At 45.4% G+C, this 23,722-nt stretch overlaps 2 protein-coding genes and 1 long non-coding RNA gene across 3 annotated transcripts in view; 2 read left to right on the plus strand and 1 right to left on the minus strand.

The window, feature by feature from the left end:
* The window catches only part of LOC142213477 (NACHT, LRR and PYD domains-containing protein 3-like), a 49,190-nt gene extending 49,099 nt beyond the window's left edge, over positions 1-91 (minus strand). The window contains exon 1 of the mRNA XM_075281826.1: positions 38-91. Within this exon, the coding sequence (XP_075137927.1) occupies positions 38-62 (25 nt within the window). The 5' untranslated portion in view covers positions 63-91. The remainder of the gene's footprint in view (positions 1-37) is intronic.
* Positions 1-23,722, plus strand: part of LOC142214380 (uncharacterized) — a 572,210-nt gene that overhangs the window by 515,831 nt on the left and 32,657 nt on the right. The window lies entirely within an intron of this gene.
* Positions 13,395-23,468, plus strand: LOC142213092 (palmitoyltransferase ZDHHC3-like). The gene is made up of 9 exons (XM_075281250.1): positions 13,395-13,525; positions 14,681-14,769; positions 16,178-16,251; positions 16,338-16,450; positions 16,529-16,590; positions 19,738-19,852; positions 19,926-19,998; positions 20,096-20,225; positions 21,712-23,468. The coding sequence occupies exons 1-9, from the start codon at positions 13,407-13,409 to the stop codon at positions 21,798-21,800; spliced, it is 864 nt and encodes a 287-aa protein (XP_075137351.1). The 5' UTR covers positions 13,395-13,406; the 3' UTR covers positions 21,801-23,468.

A 23,722-nucleotide genomic window follows, 5' to 3' on the forward strand; every position in this document is an offset into this window, starting at 1 on the left:
TTATTTTTTGGTTTGGATAAAAAGTAGGAATCCTTACCGTCACTGGGAGTTATAATACTCATTCCTGAGCCGGAGAAGATGATAAAATCTCTGTAAGATTACAAAGCAAAAACAACTTTATTACATTTAGAAAAAAAATCATATTAGTTAGGGGAAAGTGGAAAAAAAAACTCAAAAAAGTGTCTCACAGTTCGGTCTGCTCCCATTGTCATCAGATATGAACATAGACCGGAGCCGCAGGCCTGTACCGCGCTAGAAGACACCAGAGCAGCGGCGACAGATGAGTATGCTTTTGTTTGGTTTATTTACCTCCCCTAGCCTAATTTTAAAAAAAAAAGGATCTTGGATAACCCCTCACAGGGCTCGTTCACATCTGTGTTGTGCTTTCCGTTGTACAGGTTTCCGTTTCCTGCAGAAAACAGAGCAGGAGACGGAAACCTGCAGGAGACTTTCTCACCCATTTATTTGAATGGGTGAGAAAGCTGTCCGGCCGTGAGCGGTGGTGAGCGTTTTGTGCTCTCCGCCGCGAAACCGGGTTTTTTAATCCGGACACAGAGTCGGACATACAGTACTCTGTGACCGGATTAAAAAATCCGGTTTCGCGGGGGAGAGCATAAAACGCTCACCGCTGGACCCGGTCTGTGCTTTGCGTCTTCTGGCATGCAGAAGACAGAAGGCTGAACGCAGGTGTGAACCTAGCGTAACATGCAGATTTTTGGGTGTGTTATTTATTTTGTGTTATTTATTATTTTATTCAGCCATCCAAAAAAATTTAAAAAATACACTCCAAACCATACAAAGCAAACAAGTATATTCCCATTGCATTTTCTGCCTTCTATTGCAATTTTTTTTTCTTTTATATATATAACCTACTATTCTGGTAATAGTCCAAAAGCATTATATTCGTGGGGGCGAGGGGTCTGGCTCCCCTCACTGCATTGTACTGGGATCGGACACAGTACAGATACTGGCAGTCGGCCGAGACAAACACCAAATTGTTCGGTTTCATTAAAAACCAAACAATTTGGAATAATCGAGTTGAATCCGGTTCATTTCGAACTAATTTGCCCACCTTTATCTATGGCTAGGTTCACACCAGGACCTGGTCTCCACTTGGGGATTCTGTTCTCCATTCTGCTTTAAAAATGCGGAGAGAAAATTACTGCCCGTAGGACTTTTCTCTCCAGATTTTTCAGGCGGAAACCGAGTAGACCTCATTATAGTCTATGGGGTCCGTGGCTTTCTGCATTTTTAAGAAAATTAGGTTTCCCCAAGTGGACCCCCGAATCGATGTCACGACCTGAATGCTTCTATAAAATTTGTATGTTTTTCTGGTAGGGTTTAATCCGGTGGTCTGTGGTCTTCCGGTGGTTTCCTTGCCAGTGGGCCATTGGTTTGGATATAGAATATCGGCCTTCAGAGTACACTTAAGGTTTCTTTGGATTGGGCCTCTGGTGTTTGCTGTTACCATCATCCTATCAGATGGTTCTGGGGCCTGTATAAGGAGGAGGGCTGGCTTCAGTTGTTGCTGGTTTTCGTTGTAACCAACTTGAATTTGTGGCTCAGGGAGGAGGATTATTTGTGGATACTACAACTGACTTGGAAGTGGTGTGAGTGTTTCCTTGTGTGTGTGTCTTGTTTGTCCCTCCACACTTCTACTCTGCCCTGTCCTTCAGTTATGTTTGCCTGGCACTATCTTGTTGTTTGTGAGGTTTGGGTTCCAGTTTGTTTTGCCCCAGTCCTGTGTTAACCCTTTCCTCACCTCTCCCCTGTCCCTCTCCTCATTCTCTTGTTGCGTATTGTGTTGTGCTGCGTGTCTGTTGTCTAGCACTTCCCATCCTGTTAGTCTGTAGCTGCACCTTGGTTTCTGCAGGGGTGACCACCTTAGTATCCCCAGTCCCTAACTCTCTTGTAGCTCTCTCCCTATCTTTTGGTTAGGTCTCCATGTTTAGAGAGCCAGGAGTTTTCAGGGCCAAGGCTAGCTTGGGTATAGCTGACCAGCACCCGCAGTCAGGGCCTAGCCAGCCACCATAGCGTTAGGGAAAGTCTCCTTCCCCTGTTCCCTTAGCGGTACATTCTGCAGTCCGGATTCTGTGTCTGGGCATAGACACGAACGTGACAACAGAAACCTGAATGCAGGTGTGAACCTAACGTAAGACTTGCTATAGTGTGAGAAGGTGACAGGCAGAGTCCTGGTATATATCAGCCCCAGGTTTCTGACATATGTGAGGTCCAGGGTGGATCTGGAGAAGGCCTCAGTACAGGTGTACATCCTGGGCTCAGTACTGGCTGCAGCTCTTGCGTTCCAGGGCAGTTCCATGAGGTGAGCGGAGGTGTGTGGGTCTGTCCTGTAACCCTGAGTCCGGTGAGACAATATTGTGCCTGTTTTGTTCATGCGGCTGGTAGTAAGCCACACTTATAGTTAGGTTAACCTACTGTCTAGTTAGCGCTCAGACGAGCAGGGATTTATTGTGTTTTTGCCTGAAGTTAAGGCTGTGTTTTGTTTTGCTCGTTTTGTGCCTGAAGTGAAGGTTTATTTATTTTCCTGTTTCTTCTAAATAAACCGGTTTTTCTGCAGATTTCCTGTCCCTGTCTTGACTGTTTGGGTTTGCACCACTGCTGCAACCGAGCTAACTTCCTCACAATAGTTATGTAGCCACAGCTTCTCCTCTCTGTCAGGGCTATAGAATGTTTACTTCCTCATTGACCTTAACAACCAGTTGAAAGTAACAGTCTGAATACAGCCTTAAATTGAGTCTGCCTGGTAATTTGTGCCCCCCCCCCTCCCATATCACTGATGAGTGTAACACCCCCCACCATAAAACAAGGCAGAATATACATAGGCCGAATATACATAGAAACAAGGCAGAATATACACAGAATAGGAGAGAGATGAATGTCTTACCTGAACGCTGTATACAGGAAGAGGAGAAGGAGTGAAAACAAAGGCGGGGACACAACTGGACTTTCTGATTTTTATTAACCCTATAAGGTATATGTGATTCTCTGCCCTTTCCTGGTAGCATCTTAGGGTACGTTCACACGTTTAAATTTGGCATTCATTCATTTCAATGGGAGGCAGTAGCAGATTTTGTCAGCTAGTGGAAAAATAAACTCGTTCTTCAGGCGGATTCTGACAAAGAAATTCCATTGAAATGAATGGGAGGTGAAAAATCTACTTTTTTTTGGCTTTTTATTGCAACTGCTTTACACAATTAGATGTTTTTCTCCTCCGCCCATAGGTGGTGGATTTCCTATGTATTTTGGAGGCATTGAGTGACCTTATAATTGTAACTCTACTACACATTAGAGATGAGTACTATTCGAAACTCCTGTTTCGAATAGCATGCACCCATAGGAATGAATGGACGCAGTCGGAACACAATGGGGTTAAGTGGCCGGCCGCCGGCAAAGTCTGCGTGCTGGCCGCTTCCATTCATTCCTATGGGTGCATGCTATTCAAAATGGCCGTTCGAATAGTACTCGCTCATCTCTTCTACAAATTTGTGATATACTTGGTGGGTATATTTTTTATTCCACCATTTTTTAGGCCTTTCACCATGCTATTATTGTGGGCATACACACATAATATAAGATAGATTAATGCCTTACATGAAAGCTGTATACAGTATATACAACAACCAGATCTACAGACGAGTAAAGGACGTGTATAAGTTACTTTCACTTTCGGTTCTAGTGATTTAACCCCTTCCCGACATCGTCAGTAATAGTACGGCGCTGCCGGGAAGGGCTTCCCGCAAACCGCCGTACTATTACTGCGGATGCATGGCGCGCACACAGAACGTGTGTGCACACCATGCACAGCGGGTGTCAGCTGTAATACACGGCTGACAATGCCCCGTAACACCCGTGGTCGGAACCGGGTCCGATTGCGGGTGTTAACCCCTGAGATGCTGGTGGTCAACATGACCGCCGGCACCTCCGGGGTTTCAGTGTATTATGTTGCCGATCGGCACCCCCCGCGCCGGTTTCGGGGGGTGCCGGTATTCGTAGGGAGCAGCCCGGGGTCTGATCAGTGACCCCGGGTCTACCCCATCACTTACACCCTCCTCGTACCTGGTTGCTCCTGCCGTAAAGGAAGCAGTCAGCCTGTGCGCCCACACAGGCTGACAGCTTCCTCTACACTGCAATACACGTGTAACACGTGTATTGCAGTGTATATGTAGTGAAGCGGTGATCAGCCGATCACTGCTTCAATCCCCCATGAGGACAGAAAAAAAAAGTGAAAAAAAAAATAAAAAAGTTTAAAATAAATTAGAAATAAATAAAGCCCCAAAAATCCCTTTTTCCCCATATAAAATGTTTTACTATGTAAAAAATAGAAAAAACCATTACATATTTGGTATCGCCGCGTCCGAAATAACCTGAACAATACAATTAAAACATTATTTAACCCGAACGGCGTAAAAAAAACCCGTAGAAAACTGCACAAAATAATGATTATTCACCACCTTTCCCTTACAAAATGTTCAATAAAAAATAATGAAATGGTCAGATGAAAACCAAAATGGTACCAATAAAAAGCAGAGGTGATCCCGCAAAAAATAAGCCCTCAACCAGCTCTGTCTACCGAAAAATAAAAATGTTATGCCTTTCAGAAGATGGCGATGCAAAAATAATAGATTTTTTTCCCTAAATTGAATTTTATTCCGCACAAATAGCAACGCATTAAAAAATCATATAAATGAGGTATCGCCGTAACCGTACCGACCTGCAGAATAAAGGTAACATGTTATTTATGCTGTACGCTGCGCGGGAAAAAAAATAAATGCTAAAAAGCAATGCTAGAATTGATGTTTCCTTTAACATCCCACCCAGAAAGTTAATAAAATGTAGTCAATAAGTTACAGGCCCCAAAATGGTGGCATTGAAAAGCACATCTAATACCGCAAACACCAAGCCCTCATATGGCCACATTGCCAGAAGATAAAAATAAAATTCTTGCTTGTACAATGTGAAGACAAAACCCCAAAAGTCGCCAAATCATTAGGACGTAAGTGGCTGCAACTAGAAGGAAATGTATAAGCTGTGCGAGCGTTTTCAGGGGATCCCCCATATTTAGAGCTTATGAGAGATAATACACCAGCGCTGATCCCCCAGAATGCCCCTCTTCCCCATCTGTGTCATAGGAGCTAGTGGGAAAATAGAATGGGATTTGGTGTACCCAATTTACTCCGCACAGCTTACACATTCACTTCGGGGTTACTAATGCTCACTACATCACTTGATAAATTCTTTGAGGGGTGCGGTTTTCAAAATGGGGGGGGGGGGGGTCACTTTCTAGAGGTTTCCACTGGTTTGACTCCTCAAGGGCTTTGTAAATGCGACATGGTTCCTGAAACTGATCACAGCCAGATCTGCCCTCTAAAAGCTCATTGGCGCGCCTTCTCTTCTGTGTCTTGCTGTGCGTCCATATATCAGTTTACACCCACAAGTGGGGTACTATGGTAGTCGGGAGAAGTTGCATAACAAATTGTGGGGTGCATTTTCTCCTTTAACCCCTTGTGAATGTGCAAATTCTAGGGCTAAACGAAAATATTAGTAAAATAAAATCAAATTTGAAAATTTCACCTCCATTTTGTATTAATTCCTGTTAAGCACTTATAGGGTTAAACTACTAGGTATATGCTGCTTTGGCTTATTTAAGGGGTGCAATTTTGAAAATGGGGTGATTTATGGGGGTTTCTAATACAGGGGTCCTTCAAAACCCCTTCATAACTGGATTAGGCCCTTAAAAAATGGGTTTTGGAAATTTCTTGAAAATTTTGAATATTGTTGTTTCACTTGTAAACCTTCTAATGTCCGTATAAAATAAAAGGGTGACTAAAGTTTGATGTCGACATAAAGCAGAAATCTGGGACATGAGATTTAGGATATAATTTTGGTGTTCTGACTATCTGTATGCAATGCACATCATTTCAGACTTTATAAAATGCATATTTTTCAAAATTTCCACCAAATTTCCTATTTTTTCATAATTAAACACAAAACATATCAAACAAAATTTACTAGTAACATGAAGTACAATGTGTTACGAGAAAACAATCTCAAAATCACTTTGGTAACTTAAAGCGTTCCAGAGTTATTGCCACATAAAGTGACACATTTCCGTTTTGAAAAATCGAGCTTGGGCAGGAAGTCAAAAAGTGCCATCGGCGGGAAGAGGTTAACACTATGTGATATAAGATATTTTAGTCTGTTTTCTTCTTGTTTCTTGGCTGTGGCCTCTTACAGGATTATTACCTCCTCCTGGGTCTATGGCATGAAAGATCGGTCTGATTTGTTAGTTTATTTTACCAGGAAGAGGAAGTGAAGCTGTTATATCACTGTACACAGAGTGGAGAACGTCCGGAGGAGAGAAAGTTTCACCAGAAACCTAGAAGGGGATTCTTCACAGTCAGAACAGCGAGGCTCTGGAGTTCTCTGCCCCAGTGATGATGGATTCATTAAATAAGTTCATAGAGGGCCTGGACGCCTTTCTTGTAGAGAAAAATATTAGAGTTTATGGGTTCTAGATTTTGTTAAGGACACGTTGATCCAGGGTTTTATACTGACTGCCAGATTTGGAGTCGGGAAGGAATTTTTTCCCCTGAAATGGGGTAATTGGCAGGAGCCTCATGGGGTTTTTCGCCTTCCTCCGGATCAACACTGTAGGGATTGTAGGGTTATAGGTTGGACTTGATGGACTGGTGTCTTCATCCATTCTCATCTACTATGTAACATCAATTTTAGATTCTTTCAGGAAACTGCTTCCTCTGTGGCCTCAAAGCCTGTAAGTGGTCGCCTGGATGGTATAAAATGTAGCTAAACCTTTAAACAAGTTTTATGATTTTCGAGGAATTACTTTAATATACTTTATTAACAAATATCACCCCTTCTTGTGAAGTCCTGCATGTCTCTATTCTTTCCTTTGCTTCTCTATTGTGTGGTTTAGGGTTAATGTCCTTGGGGTCTCGTCATTCTTGTTTAGGATATGTGGGTATGGGCGGGTGTAGGGTGATTCAGTGGGTGTGGGGGTTTAATAGTCTTTGGGGTCTCATCTTCCTCTTGTTTGGTGACAGCTGGACATATATTGGGCAGCGATCTCCACAATGGCCTCCTCATCTGCAGATATGAAGTCTGGGATGTGGGCAAAGAGTCTTAGGGTGCCTTCACACGGTGTAGCGCACCGCTCCTTTAGACACGTATACACTTGTCCGAGGGCAGCGCTTCAAAACAGAGCCCATTGATTTCAATGGGAGCCGACATACGCGCGCTTCCCATTGAAATCAATAGGTAAAAAAGCCTCCATTATTTCAATGTGTAGCGCACATATGCCGGCACACATTAAAATCAATGGGCTCTGTTTTGAAGCATGTATACATGTCTAAAGGAGCGGCGCGCTACGCCGTGTGAATGCACCCTTACAAAGTTAACGTCCCTTGTTGCTGAATATTTGGTGCAGTGTAGATGGAAATGGGCCTCGTTTTCCAGGGCCCCCTGGTCACAGTGCTGGCACAGTCTATTCTCCCGTGGCTTGTAGGACTGCTTCTGCCGCCCCGTTTCAATCTCCAGGTTGTGGGCACTCAGTGTTTACCGGCTCAGGGTCTGTCTGTGTTTGGGGTGGGGTATTTTCTCCAGGTAGGTGGCCATGTTGTAATTCCTTTGCAGTGACTGGTATATGCTGAATTTCTTGTTATTTATTTCGTTTCTCCATTCTTCGATGTATTGCTCTCTGTTTTCATCTATGGTCGCCTGTATTTGGGTCTTGGTCATGGTCTGTTGGTGTTTTTGGTTTGGCGGTTGGCTGTTGTTTGCTTGGGGGGTGTCGTGTTTGTTTCGGGTTCTGTGGCTTAACCATGCTTGGTGGTGGTAGGAGTCGGGCTTGCTCCCCTGGATGTGCGCCTGGAAAGCTAGCGCCCTCTTCTGTATGGTGAGCCATAGGGGGAGTCTGCCTAGCTCTGCCCTGCAGGCCATGTTGGAGGTGCTGCATGGACATGGAGCAGGTATTTGCAGAACTCTAGGTGGAAGTTCTCTGTTGGGCTGGAATCCCACTTTTACTGGTCTGGGTAGGTGGCTGGTCCCCAGATTTTGCTGCCGTAAAGAAGGTTCAGGGCGATGACTGTGTCGAATATCTTCAGCCAGACCCTCACCGGTGGTTTGAGGTGGTACAGTTGTCTTCTGATGGCATAGAAGGTTCTGCAGGCTTTTGCTTTCAGGGTTTCTATTGCTGCTTTGAAGCTTCCTGATTGGCTGAGCTCCAGCCCCAGGTAGGTGTAGCTGTTGGTTTTCTCCAGTGTGGAGCCGTTCAGTGTGAATTGTGGGGTGGAGGGTTTATTGTGGCCCTTCTTCTGAAATACCATGACTTTGGTCTTCTTGTGGTTGATGGGTAGAGCCCATGTGGTGCTGAATTTTCCAGCACTGACAGGCTTTCTTGGAGGCCCCTCTCTGTGGAGGACAGGAGTAGGAGGTCATCGGCGTATAGCAGGAACTTCACCTTCCTGTCGTTCAGGGTGAGGCCTAGTGTCCCCATCTCCCCTTCAGATGCTTCTTTCAGTACACTGCTCCCAGTAGTTAAGCACTGCAGTATGCTGATACACATACAAACACCGCTGGTCCTGATAATTTAGGCACATGTTTGCTGGTAATGGGCACTAACAGCCATAGGATTGTGTAGCTTTAACCCCTTCCCACCAACGGAATATTTCAATTTTTCGTTTTTGACTCCCCTCCTTCAAACCCCATAACTTTTTTTATTTCTCCGCTCCCAGAGCCAGTTAAGGTCTTAATCTTTGCGAGACAAATTGTTCTTCATGATGCCGCCATTAATTATTCTGTTTTACGTACTGGGAAGCTGGAAAAAGATTCAGAATGGGGGGATTTGAAGAAAAACTGCATTTGTGCAACTTTCGTACGGGCTTCGGTTTTACAGTGTTCACTGTGCAACCAAAATGACCTGTCCCTTGTATTCTGTGTTTCGGTACGTTTCCAGGCATACCAAATTTATATGGTTTTATTTACATTTTAACCCCTTAACAAAAATCCAAAACTGTGTTAAATTTTTTTTTTTCTAAAAGTCGCCGTATTCCGACATGCTCAGAATATGAGAGAATACTCTCTCCAAACCAGTGTAAGAGGCATTGGTGAGCAGTACTGGGATGGTGACAAGTTGTGCAGAGGAGTAACAAAGTTACTTCTATGGGTGGCGCTATATGACAAGTTGTTTGTTGCTTCTCCGTAGTTTGACGCATGACCATGGTCATTTGTCAGCTGTACGTCACTGAAATGCTTGCTCCTTTGTACGTATACTATCTCCAAGCCAGTGTTAGTGTAAGTGGTATCAGCGAGCTGTCACCAGTACTGGGGTGGAGGCAATATGGCTGCTCTGGTGTCCCACATGATGCTGTTCCTAGTCTGTATTATTCCATGCTGGTGCCCAACACCAACTCTTGCATGTCACCCAAAGCCACTCACCATAAATGAAGATCAGCTCTCCACTGTCACTGAAGTCCTCTTTACTGGTATGAACTAGGATATCACCTTTAATAGAAGACATTTCCTCATCTTCTGCAGATCACTGGTATTACCCATAATGCACCAGTAGATGCAGAATGTCCTGTTATCTGTACATCACAGATAGAAACCTTTATGTATCTTCATAGCTGGTTTGTGTCTTTCCAGCTTTCTTATTTCTTCCTTCTCCTCTTCAGACAATTAATTGCTCCCCAGACTAGAACATAAAACAGACAGCGCAGTATTAGTGACTTTATATTGTAAGGATTTTCTCCGGATCTCAGATTAGTCAATAAATAGATCAGTCTTATAATATATAAACATAACCGAGCCAAGATTCAGCCGTGCACAATGGTGGCTTAAATGGATGCAACATACCTGCAAAACCTGGTGGCCTCACTTCCTAACCAAATCCAGGTGGTTATGAAGACCAAAGGAGAAGTTACACAATAGTAAATGATGATTTTCATTTCTTTAGGGGTGACTTTTTTTGTCTGGTGAGCTTATATACTAATATGGAGGCCAAATAGATGTGTCCTTTCTTACCATTTCCTCTTAGCTGGACATATCCAGACATGTGTCACCAGATAAATAGCTGATGAAGACAATATTGTTGCAAAACGTGATATGCTAAATGTATCTATGTGCAGTCAGCTAGTGAGCTAGTGGTCATTTTGTCAATGCATCCTGACAAGGGTTTGCTATCCTGTGATGATGTTGCATGGTATTATGGGGGGGTCTGTCAGACATCTTATCTATGAGGTATTATGGGGGGGGTCTGTCGGACATCTTATCTATGAGGTATTATGGGGGGGGTCTGTCAGACATCTTATCTATGTGGTATTATGGGGGGGGTCTGTCAGACATCTTATCTATGTGGTGTTATGGGGGGGTCTGTCAGACATCTTATCTATGTGGTATTATGGGGGGGGTCTGTCAGACATCTTATCTATGTGGTATTATGGGGGGGGTCTGTCAGACATCTTATCTATGTGGCATTATGGGGGGGTCTGTCAGACATCTTATCTATGTGGTATTATGGGGGGGTCTGTCAGACATCTTATCTATGTGGAATTATGGGGGGGGGTCTGTCAGACATCTTATCTATGAGATATTATGGGGAGGGTCTGTCAGACATCTTATCTATGTGGTATTATGGGGGGGGGTCTGTCAGACATCTTATCTATGTGGTATTATGGGGAGGGTCTGTCAGACATCTTATCTATTAGGTATTATGGGGAGGGTCTGTCAGACATCTTATCTATGTGGTATTATGGGGGGGGTCTGTCAGACATCTTATCTATGTGGTATTATGGGGAGGGTCTGTCAGACATCTTATCTATGTGGTATTATGGGGGGGGTCTGTCAGACATCTTATCTATGTGGCATTATGGGGGGGGTCTGTCAGACATCTTATCTATGTGGTATTATGGGGGGGGTCTGTCAGACATCTTATCTATGAGGTATTATGGGGGGGGTCTGTCAGACATCTTATCTATGTGGTATTATGGGGGGGTCTGTCAGACATCTTATCTATGTGGTATTATGGGGGGGTCTGTCAGACATCTTATCTATGAGGTATTATGGGGGGGTCTGTCGGACATCTTATCTATGAGGTATTATTCGGGGGTCTGTCAGACATCTTATCTATGTGGTATTATGGGGGGGGTCTGTCAGACATCTTATCTATGTGATATTATGGGGGGGGTCTGTCGGACATCTTATCTATGAGGTATTATGGGGGGGGGTCTGTCGGACATCTTATCTATGAGATATTATGGGGAGGGTCTGTCAGACATCTTATCTATGTGGTATTATGGGGGGGGTCTGTCAGACATCTTATCTATGTGGTATTATGGGGAGGGTCTGTCAGACATCTTATCTATGTGGTATTATGGGGAGGGTCTGTCAGACATCTTATCTATGTGGTATTATGGGGGGGGTCTGTCAGACATCTTATCTATGTGGTATTATGGGGGGGGTCTGTCAGACATCTTATCTATGTGATATTATGGGGGGGGTCTGTCGGACATCCTATCTATGAGGTATTATGGGGGGGGGTCTGTCAGACATCTTATCTATGTGGTATTATTGGAGGGTCTGTCAGACATCTTATCTATGTGGTATTATGGAGGGGTCTGTCAGACATCTTATCTATGTGGTATTATGGGGGGGTCTGTCAGACATCTTATCTATGATGTATTATGGGGGGGGTCTGTCAGACATCTTATCTATGTAGTATTATGGGGGGGCTGTCGGACATCTTATCTATGTGGTATTATGGGGGGAGTCTGTCAGACATCTTATCTATGAGGTATTATGGGGGGGGTCTGTCAGACATCTTATCTATGTGGTATTATGGGGGGGGTCTGTCAGACATCTTATCTATGAGGTATTATGGGGGGGGTCTGTCGGACATCTTATCTATGTGGTATTATGGGGGGGTCTGTCAGACATCTTATCTATGTGGTATTATGGGGGGGGTCTGTCAGACATCTTATCTATGTGGTATTATGGGGGGGGTCTGTCAGACATCTTATCTATGTGGTATTATGGGGGGGGGTCTGTCAGACATCTTATCTATGTGGTATTATGGGGGGGGTCTGTCAGACATCTTATCTATGTGGTATTATGGGGGGGTCTGTCGGACATCTTATCTATGTGATATTATGGGGGGGGTCTGTCGGACATCTTATCTATGAGGTATTATGGGGGGGTCTGTCAGACATCTTATCTATGTGATATTATGGGGGGGGTCTGTCGGACATCTTATCTATGTGGTATTATGGGGGGGGGTCTGTCAGACATCTTATCTATGTGGTATTATGGGGGGGGGTCTGTCAGACATCTTATCTATGAGGTATTATGGGGGGGGGGGGGGTCTGTCAGACATCTTATCTATTATCTGCAGCTCTTCTTCTCTTCCTGTCAGACATCTTATCTATTATCTGCAGCTCTTCTTCTCTTCCTGTCAGACATCTTATCTATTATCTGCAGCTCTTCTTCTCTTCCTGTCAGACATCTTATCTATTATCTGCAGCTCTTCTTCTCTTCCTGTCAGACATCTTATCTATTATCTCCAGCTCTTCTTCTCTTCCTGTCAGACATCTTATCTATTATCTCCAGCTCTTCTTCTCTTCCTGTCAGACATCTTATCTATTATCTCCAGCTCTTCTTCTCTTCCTGTCAGACATCTTATCTATTATCTGCAGCTCTTCTTCTCTTCCTGTCAGACATCTTATCTATTATCTGCAGCTCTTCTTCTCTTCCTGTCAGACATCTTATCTATTATCTGCAGCTCTTCTTCTCTTCCTGTCAGACATCTTATCTATTATCTGCAGCTCTTCTTCTCTTCCTGTCAGACATCTTATCTATTATCTGCAGCTCTTCTTCTCTTCCTGTCAGACATCTTATCTATTATCTCCAGCTCTTCTTCTCTTCCTGTCAGACATCTTATCTATTATCTGCAGCTCTTCTTCTCTTCCTGTCAGACATTGAGGATTCTGAGGTAACACTATAATCTGCCTTTACCCCCAACAACGCATCCGCGGCCCCAGCAACCAATCAGATCGCGGCTTTCCTCCACAGAACACAAACATGAATGTGATTGGCTGCTATTTCCCGCCTTCGGTATCCGCGCGCCGCTACTATTACGTCATACAATCAGATCTCCCGCGCTGCAGAGATAGCCCCGCCTACCTCCTCACCGGAAATGACGTCCTTCACAGGTTCTCCGTCTCCGTAGCGACCATATACCGGAAGTACGCCGCTCCTCAGTGACAGCTGATCACTGCTGTCAATGTAATGGGCGGGTCTGGCTGTTTTTTGGCTTGTGATTGGAGCAGAGAGTGTCGGGGCGGAGCTTCGTACCCGGAAGTGTCTCCGCGCTGGCCATGGCGGGCTGTGTGCGGGACCCCTGCGGGCTCCTGTGTATCCTGCTCACCTACCTGAGCCTGGGCTACGCCGACTACGTCATCCTGCGGCACATCCTGCTCCACAGCTTCTCCGGGAGGTTGTAGTTCTAGGCCTGTGTGTAGGGGGTATCAGAGCAGGAGGGTATAATGTGGGGTAATAAGGGTCAGGAGTGGGAATACGGGGGGCCTTAGGCTATGGGGCCACATCATACAGATGTTATACGAGGGCTCGGCCTGAGGAGTGTGAGTGGGTATATAGGGGGCAGGGGTCCCTGGCTTGTATGATTGGGCCCTTAGGATATTGGGGGCACATTACAAAGATATTGGGGGCAATTCGGATATAAAGTGGATGTTATAAGGTGGTTTGGCCTAAGGGGTCTTATCTTGAATTATTGGGCCCTTAGCATATGGGGGCCACATCATAAGGATATCTGGGGGGCAATAAGGAACTATTGTGGAAGTTACAAGGAAGATGGCTTGGCCGTATTGGGGGAGGGAGTATACACAAAGATGTTGGGGTCCGTAGTGACTTTGGGGGGCAGTGATGGTGCTGGTGTGGAGGGAGCCCAGGGGTGTGTTATGGAGGGCGGAGATATATTATAATGAGGAGGGGGTCATAAGATATATTGGAGTATATGGGGAGAAGGCAGCAGGGAGCCATAATACGGGGGACAGATAAGTGGGGCGCAGAGTATAATGTGGGGCAGATTCAATATTCCGGATTCTACGACACTATTTTGGCAAAAAAAAAAAAGGCCCAAACCAACCGTTTTAGCGCCAGTTCCGGCACATTGTGTTTTGACACCGGCCTCATCATTTATCTGACAGTGGGCGGAGCCAACACCTGTCACGTTCACCGATATTTTCTTCAGTAACTATGAGCGGACGTAGATCTCTGCTCGGCCTGGTGGAGGGTGCACTGGTGAATGCTCCGTTGTCACATTGAGGATCAGTAATAGTGTATAATACATGAGACTCAATGGATCTGCCTATTGTGGGGTGACTGGGGCGTGGCTTGTGTCTCTAGTGACTGGGGCGTGGCTTGTGTCTCTAGTGACTGGGGCGTGGCTTGTGTCTCTAGTGACTGGGGCGTGGCTTGTGTCTCTAGTGACTGGGGCGTGGCTTGTGTCTCTAGTGACTGGGGCGTGGCTTGTGTCTCTAGTGACTGGGGCGTGGCTTGTGTCTCTAGTTATGGGGGCTCTTGTCCTCTTCCTGTCTCCGGGGTCTCTCACTCCGTATTCTTCTCTTTGCAGCATTTGGTGCCCGCTCCATGCCGTCGGCTTCAATCTGATCGTCTTCCTGCTATTGGCCTGTCACACCCGAGCTGTCTTTTCTGACCCAGGTAAGCCTCTCTCCAGCTCTGGTCTGACTACCGCCCACAAGGCATTATGGGAGTGCTAGCTTCTGCCCGCGACTTTGTCTGCGTGGATATCAGAATTGGGTCCAGAGAGAATGTGTGAGTAATAAAAAAAAAATAAAAAAATTTGCCTGATCTGGTGTTTCAACATCTCTCCAGCTGGCCTGCCGCTGAACTTGCTCCTCACGCTGTGCCTGTGATTGTTCCAGCAGCTCGTTGGGATGCCATATAATGGGCGTGTTGTGGGCGTCGATGATCCGCCTGCTTCGGGGTTTCGGTTGCTCTAAGAACCGCTTGATGCCTGGCTTAGTCAATCCCCCCTCAGCTCTGCTTGAGGAGCACTCTGTGACTTCTGGCTCCTTCATAGCTCTTGTTTTTTGAGAATTTTGCGACAAATTAGATTATCTTTTTCCTGGCATGTTTAAAATTGGGAAACTGGCAATTTGGGTTAAAGGTGTTTTCCCATCTCAGTGTCTCAGCATTCTGGTTGCTGTGTCTGCTTCTCGCTGTATTTCTCTCCCCGCTCCTCCCTCTGGCTGAACAGAACACAGAACACTTCTACAAGTCAGATAATATGCAAATGATTGTACACAATGGACTTGGATGAAATTTGGCACATAAACAGTTTGTAACCTGGATTAACACATCGGCTACTTTTTATCACGGTGAATAACATGGCTTAATGACTGTTATGAATTATGAGTTATCTGTGTGTTTACTTACAGAGATAACAGGGCAGCTTTATCAGCAAAGTGCAATTAGCTGAGAGAGTCCTGCTGCCAAGAACAGTGTGTGTATAGTATGTGAACATAAATTCATAACGGTGGTGAAGCCATGTCATTTACCGGGATAAAAAGTTGCCTATGTTTTACTCCAGGTTACAATCTATCAAATCCATTCAGCCGTTTTTGTGTGATTGAGTAACAAACATCCAAACTATCAACATTTATAGTATTATAATAGGGTAGGAAGGAGGAGGATTAGTAGGATAGGAAGTAGGATAGTATTAGTAGGAAGGAGGAGGATGGGATAGGATTTGTTTAATACTTGTCATTTAACCCCTTAGATGCTGCGGTCAATCCCGTCTGCAGCACCTAAGTGGTTTTACAGGAAAAATAGACAATTGTTTCGTCTTGTTAATGGAAAAAAATATAAAAATCACATGACTTTTTGTTTTCTGATCATCTCACCTCTGAAAAAACAAAAGTAATAAAACTAATCAAAAAGTTTTCTGTACCTGCAAAATACAAGGTCTCGTGAAGCTATATTGAAATAAAATGTAAAAAGTGATGAAAGTGGGAATGTAGGGAGCGATAAAATGTACATGAGGCACCAGGGTGGGTTTTTGCAATGTGAATGTGACTGTTAGGGGTTAATGAGTGTTATCCCACAGGAACGGTCCCTTTACCAGAAACGGCCATTGACTTTTCAGACCTGCGCTCCAACACATCGCGCAAAAGTGACCGGGTAAGTGGTAATGGCAGGGTGTGGCCGAAACTACAGACCCCTGATCATGAGCGATGCCTGTGATGAGCCAGTGTGTCTGTCTGCAGGGTAATGAGGACTGGACTGTGTGCAACCGCTGCGAGACCTACCGCCCCCCGCGGGCCCATCACTGCCGCATCTGCCACCGCTGTATACGGAGGATGGATCACCACTGCCCCTGGTACGTCACCGCTGCCCTCCGCTACATGGAGAATGTTCCTCCTCTTCTGTTCTCTAATATTTATATCATTCGTTTTAGGATAAATAACTGTGTCGGGGAATTAAACCAAAAATATTTCATCCAGTTCCTGTTCTATACAGGTAGGTCCCTGCTGCCCGGGGCATCGGTCCGTACCATCACACACACATAGATGTAACGTATCAGTGTGTTTCTGTACCATGTGTAATAGGAAGGCCACAGACCAGAATGGAGATATCAGGGTTAGAGGATGGAGGGAACGCAAGAAGTTCTTGAGAGATGGATTGGCAGATAGAGCGAGGACATGATATTAGAGACAGCAGAGAGACAGTTGCTGGTGTTCTGTATGAGTGCAGGGGTGATGTCACGGGAAGATGTGTATAATTGGGTGTCATCAGCATAAAGATGGTACCTGAAGCCAAATCTGGCGATGGTTTGTCCAATGGGGGCTGTGTAGAGAGAAAAGAGTAGGGGGCCGAGGACCGAGCCCTGAGGAACCCCAACAGCAAGGGAAAGAGGGGAGGAAACAGAGCCCGCAAATGATAGACTGAAGGTGCGGTCTGAGAGATAAGAGGAGAACCAGGAGAGCGCCGTGTCATTGAGGCCGACTGAGCGGAGCCTATTGAGGAGGAGATGATGGTCAACAGTGTCAAAAGCTGCAGAGAGGTCCAGAAGAATAAGAAGAGAGAAGTCGCCATTGGATTTAGCCATTAGGAGATCATTGGAGACTTTTGTGAGAGCCGTTTCAGTAGAGTGCAGAGCGCGGAAGCCAGATTGTAAGGGGTCAAGCAGAGAGTTAGCAGAGAGATAGCAGATTAAACGAGAATAGACCAGGCGTTCCAAGAGTTTAGAGATGAAGGGGAGGTTAGAGACAGGTCGATAGTTAGCAGCACAGGATGGGTCCAGGGAGGGTTTTTTCAATAGCGGAGTTATAACAGCATGCTTGAAGGAGGATGGGAAGATTCCAGAAGAGAGAGAGAGGTTACAAGTTACAGTGAATTGTGACCGTACAGAATGGGGCAGAGTTATCAGAAGTCCGGCAATGTTCTACATTTATGCCTAAAATTAATGGTGCTCTCATTACGGCATATTTATTACCAGTATCTGCATCTTTGTGATTTTCCTATGGGCTTCGGTTTTACAGCGTTCACTGTGCAGCCAACATGACCTGTCACCTGTATTCTGTGTTTCGGTACGATTCTTGAGATACCACATTTCTATGGTTTTATTTACATTTTATAAAAGTCGCCATATTCTGACACCCATAACTTTTTTATTCTTCCATGTATGGGGATGTGTAGGGCGTCTTTTTTTTTTTTTTTTTTTTTTTTTTGCGGAGCCGGGTGTACGTCTCAGTTCTACCATTTTGGGGAATTGCTTTTGTTTTGATCATTTTTTTTATTCAAATTTTTATCAGAGGCAAAACAGTGAAAAAACGGCGGTTTGGCTCTTTTGACTTTTTTCCCGCTAAGGCGTTTACCGTACAGGAAAAATATTTTTATAGCTTTGTAGAGCCGGCGATGTCAGACACAGGGAGACCTAATGTGTGGGTGTGTGTCACAGTATTTAACTACTTTTATACACTCACCGGCCACTTTATTAGGTACACCATGCTAGTAATGGGTTGGACCCCCTTTTGCCTTCAGAACTGCCTCAATTCTTCGTGGCATAGATACAACAAGGTGCTGGAAGCATTCCTCAGAGATTTTGGTCCATATTGACATGATGGCATCACACAGTTGCCGCAGATTTGTCGGCTGCACATCCATGATGCGAATCTCCCGTTCCACCACATCCCAAAGATGCTCCTCTATTGGATTGAGATCTGGTGACTGTGGAGGCCATTGGAGTACAGTGAACTCATTGTCATGTTCAAGAAACCAGTCTGAGATGATTCCAGCTTTATGACATGGCATTGCATTATCCTGCTGAAAGTAGCCATCAGATGTTGGGTACATTGTGGTCATAAAGGGATGGACATGGTCAGCAACAATACTCAGGTAGGCTTTGGCGTTGCAACGATGCTCAATTGGTACCAAGGGGCCCAAAGAGTGCCAAGAAAATATTCCCCACACCATGACACCACCACCACCAGCCTGAACCGTTACCGATACAAGGCAGGATGGATCCATGCTTTCATGTTGTTGACGCCAAATTCTGACCCTACCATCCGAATGTCGCAGCAGAAATCGAGACTCATCAGACCAGGCAACGTTTTTCCAATCTTCAATTGTCCAATTTCGATGAGCTTGTGCAAATTGTAGCCTCAGTTTCCTGTTCTTAGCTGAAAGGAGTGGCACCCGGTGTGGTCTTCTGCTGCTGTAGCCCATCTGTAGCCTCAAAGTTGGACGTACTGTGCGGCGTTCAGAGATGCTCTTCTGGCTACCTTGGTTGTAACGGGTGGCTATTTGAGTCACTGTTGCCTTTCTATCAGCTCGAACCAGTCTGGCCATTCTCCTCTGACCTCTGGCATCAACAACGCATTTCCGCCCCCCACAGAACTGCCGCTCACTGGATGTTTTTTCTTTTTCGGACCATTCTCTGTAAACCCTAGAGATGGTTGTGCGTGAAAATCCCAGTAGATCAGCAGTTTCTGAAATACTCAGACCAGCCCTTCTGGCACCAACAACCATGCCACGTTCAAAGGCACTCAAATCACCTTTCTTCCCCATACTGATGCTCGGTTTGAACTGCAGGAGATTGTCTTGACCATGTCTACATGCCTAAATGCACTGAGTTGCCGCCATGTGATTGGCTGATTAGAAATTAAGTGTTAACGAGCAGTTGGACAGCTGTACCTAATAAAGTGGCCGGTGAGTGTATGTGTTCTAGGGAAAGGGGGCACCTTGGTCAGCTTTGACCAAGTCGCCAGAAGGGTTAATGCCCACGATCGGCGCGGGCACTGACCATGCCATTAGTGACTGCAGACAGGCTGGGGATTTTTGCACATCAGAAAGTGATAGATTTACAAGTCTGTCTAAATCTACGAACAGGAATCATAGTATTAGACAATGCAACCTTCCATGGTCTTGATAAATATGCCCCATTAGTCCTGGTCTAGTACATTAGTGAGGGTATTACCGCTTGTCTCCAGCAGGTGGTGCTGCTCCCATTAGTCCTGGTCTAGTACATTAGTGAGGGTATTACCGCTTGTCTCCAGCAGGTGGTGCTGCTCATACAATTCTAGTGTAGTTTCACATTTGTCAGTGTTTGGCTGGTTACACCCTGCAGGTGGCGCCACTCTTAATGCAATACCCCTCTTATTGCAGGGCTGACAAGTCTTTATGCTATGGGCTTAGTGCTGGCCACCTGGCTCTGGCCAACCAAGAAGGGAGCGGTGGAGGATCCGGAGAAGGCTGCCCCTGCTCACAGCCACGTACAGATGTAAGTCCTAGTGTGACTGAGGCTATAATACACAGGCTCTGCAGCTTCTATATAACATTATCTCCCCCCTCAGAGTCCACTGCATCCTCCTCCTCGTGGAGTCCGTCCTCTTCGGCCTGTTTGTCACGGTTATCTTCTATGATCAGGTGAGTGTGACATGTGGGAGGGGCTGACAGATATCACTGGCACAGGAAATACAATTCTCAATTCTTTGATCCCCGTATTCTTTTTCTCTTTTTGCAGATTGTATCAATTATTACAGATGAGACGCCCATCGAGCAACTGAGGAACAAACTGCTGAAGGAAGCAAATAAAGAGGTCAGCCACACCCGCAAACCAAAGATGGCGCTACTGAGGGAAGTGTTCGGCAGAGGTAACAGCAATATGTCTGTCCACTAACTAACCTATCCGTATACTAGAGAGCGGTGACATCACTGAGAATACAGCCTATCCGTATACTAGAGAGCAGTGACATCACTGAGAATACATCCTATCCGTATACTAGAGAGCGGTGACATCACTGAGAATACAGCCTATCCATATACTAGAGAGCGGTGACATCACTGAGAATACAGCCTATCCGTATACTAGAGAGCGGTGACATCACTGAGAATACAGCCTATCCGTATACTAGAGAGCGGTGACATCACTGAGAATACAGCCTATCCATATACTAGAGAGCGGTGACATCACTGAGAATACAGCCTATCCGTATACTAGAGAGCGGTGACATCACTGAGAATACAGCCTATCCGTATACTAGAGAGCGGTGACATCACTGAGAATACAGCCTATCCGTATACTAGAGAGCAGTGACATCACTGAGAATACATCCTATCCGTATACTAGAGAGCGGTGACATCACTGAGAATACAGCCTATCCGTATACTAGAGAGCAGTGACATCACTGAGAATACATCGTATCCGTATACTAGAGAGCGGTGACATCACTGAGAATACAGCCTATCCGTATACTAGAGAGCGGTGACATCACTGAGAATACAGCCTATCCGTATACTAGAGCGGTGACATCACTGAGAATACATCGTATCCGTATACTAGAGAGCGGTGACATCACTGAGAATACAGCCTATCCGTATACTAGAGAGCAGTGACATCACTGAGAATACAGCCTATCCGTATACTAGAGAGCAGTGACATCACTGAGAATACAGCCTATCCGTATACTAGAGAGCAGTGACATCACTGAGAATACAGCCTATCCGTATACTAGAGAGCGGTGACATCACTGAGAATACAGCCTATCCGTATACTAGAGAGCGGTGACATCACTGAGTATACAGCCTATCTATATACTAGAGAGCAGTGACATCACTGAGAATACAGCCTATCCGTATACTAGAGAGCGGTGACATCACTGAGAATACAGCCTATGTATATACTAGAGAGCGGTGACATCACTGAGAATACAGCCTATCCGTATACTAGAGAGCAGTGACATCACTGAGAATACAGCCTATCCGTATACTAGAGAGCGGTGACATCACTGAGAATACAGCCTATCCGTATACTAGAGAGCGGTGACATCACTGAGTATACAGCCTATCTATATACTAGAGAGCAGTGACATCACTGAGAATACAGCCTATGTATATACTAGAGAGCGGTGACATCACTGAGAATACAGCCTATGTATATACTAGAGAGCGGTGACATCACTGAGAATACAGCCTATGTATATACTAGAGAGCGGTGACATCACTGAGAATACAGCCTATGTATATACTAGAGAGCGGTGACATCACTGAGAATACAGCCTGTCCGTATACTAGAGAGTGGTGACATTTGCTCCTGTGTAATGTGATATAACCCGGGGTATCCTCCTCTCTCTCCCGCAGGGTATATGATCTGCTGGCTCTTCCCCTGTCACAGCCCCCCGTCCTCTGGCGGTCCGGCCTACACCTACCTCCCTGACTATGACGTCTAGTACCCTCGGGGTGGGTTGTGCACTTTCTGCTGATCTTCTACCACTGGTCTCGTCACTTCTGAGGGTCTGTCGCTGCGGCGTCCTCGCTGGTCAGTATAGCCGGTTGGTATCGGGTGATCGGCCCCTGCACTATGGATTATTGTTACCTATGTACAATCTCATGGCTGCTCCGCTGCCCTCTTGTGGTCAGTCTGCAGAATGCACTTTGGTGCTGTGTCTTAGGTCCTGGATCTTTTTGTTGTCCTCCTGTGTGTTTTTACTTGCTGCTGTTCATACTGGAGTGGATTTTTCTACGTTTTCAAGCCTGATGAACATTGACTTACTCATGCTTTGAGTCTAATCCTGTAATGGCGACACTCACCAGTAGGGGCGCTCATCTGCACTGGATCGTTTTAATGTATTTATTGATATTTTTTATTTCTTTTCCATTAACTTTTTACTGAAACCAAATAAGTGTGTATATGGATAATCCGCAGTCAGTATTGGGGAATATACAAGCTGCCACTTTTTGGGTCCCCACCTTTATGGGTGCTTCTTATCTCCCACGTGTCTCCAGCTGCCTTTTAACTCTTTTCTAGCGGGACACGGCTAAAGTTTATGATGTCAGTTCTCATCCACTGCTTCTGCCCTGTCTTCCATGCTGTACACTGCAGCTCAGCTTTTTCACAATGGCTGAGCTCAGTTTCTGCAGGAGGTCTGAACATGGAGAGAGGATTTCTATTACAGGGGCAGACGTGCAAGAATGTAAAAGAAGACTATGGAGACGACGTCCACCTGAGGCGAGGAGCCTTGATAAAGGGAGTAGTGTAGTGATTATATGATGTCCTCCTTGATGCCGGGGTTATCATGAGTGAATGACGGGAGGCAGAGAAGCTGGAGTGTTATGTATCGGGCGGCCATTACTGAGCACGTGTTTCCTGGAGCCTGCAAGTATTATGTCTGTGTGTGGTTTATCCTGTGAATATATGATATGTGTTATATTATATATGTGTAATATCTGCTTAATGGGGGCAGCTCGGCTCTCTTGACTCTAAAGCATCGTAAGGCACTTTCTAATGACACCCAAGCTGCGTCGTGTTCTGCTCCTGTCCCAACCGGAGCTGCGTCGTGCTCTTCTCTGGTCTCAGCTGGAGCTGAATTTACTCTCCTTGTTCTCTGGAGTAGCTCATGTCTCTCTGACGCCCCCCACAGCTTTGTTGCAGTCATACACAATTCTCTCCTTCAACCTTCCTGATGCACTTTCCCAAGTGACCAGCAGAGGGCGTTCCGTACACACGTTGTATAGGTTGAATCATCAGCTGGCTGTGGTCTGTTACAGAGAGAGCCACGTATCCCATCTCCTGCAGGCCAGCTGTACACTACAACTCCCACCGTCCTCTGCCAATACCCCCGCAGGTCCAACGGTCAACTCCATGTTGTTTATAGTGGAGGAGTTTGTAGTTGTGGGTGGGGTACAGGTCCGATATAGCAGCGGCGCAGCACCAGGGCACTATGGGTAATCAGGCCACATGGCAGAGCTGGTACTGAACGTGTGTATGAGGTGTGATCCGTTATACTGCAGTATTATCAGCATCATCCTCGCTCTCTGTAAGATATATTTATTGCTGTTGTCTCTTTTTACACTGTATATATTACCGCCCCTGCTGGACTTTTTGGGGTGATTATAAATAAAACCAATGATTATCTCTGTCTTATGTCTCATGTCTTACACACTCAATTCTGTGTATATAGGTAGAACTGAGCGACCCCTGGTTTTAAAGGGACAGTACATCTATATGCTGGAGCTTGTACTATTGCTGGAGTATAGAGAAAACTGTCTCATACGATGTACCTGGAAGGTCTCCATACAGGAGATAATTGACATAATGTAGTGTTACTGGGCCAGGGAGGAGTCTATATCTCTGTGCAGATCATAAATACAG

This window comes from Leptodactylus fuscus, chromosome 7 (assembly GCF_031893055.1).
Source record: "Leptodactylus fuscus isolate aLepFus1 chromosome 7, aLepFus1.hap2, whole genome shotgun sequence".
Taxonomy (NCBI): Eukaryota; Metazoa; Chordata; class Amphibia; order Anura; family Leptodactylidae; genus Leptodactylus; species Leptodactylus fuscus.

Bases quoted from the DNA above. Each gene is read 5' to 3' on its own strand.
- LOC142213092 (XM_075281250.1), top strand. From the start codon at position 13,407: ATGGCGGGCTGTGTGCGGGACCCCTGCGGGCTCCTGTGTATCCTGCTC. The intron at 13,526-14,680 runs GTTGTAGTTCTA...TTCTCTTTGCAG, and splicing joins CTCCACAGCTTCTCCGGGAG to CATTTGGTGCCCGCTCCATG. The intron at 16,451-16,528 runs GTACGTCACCGC...CATTCGTTTTAG, and splicing joins ATGGATCACCACTGCCCCTG to GATAAATAACTGTGTCGGGG.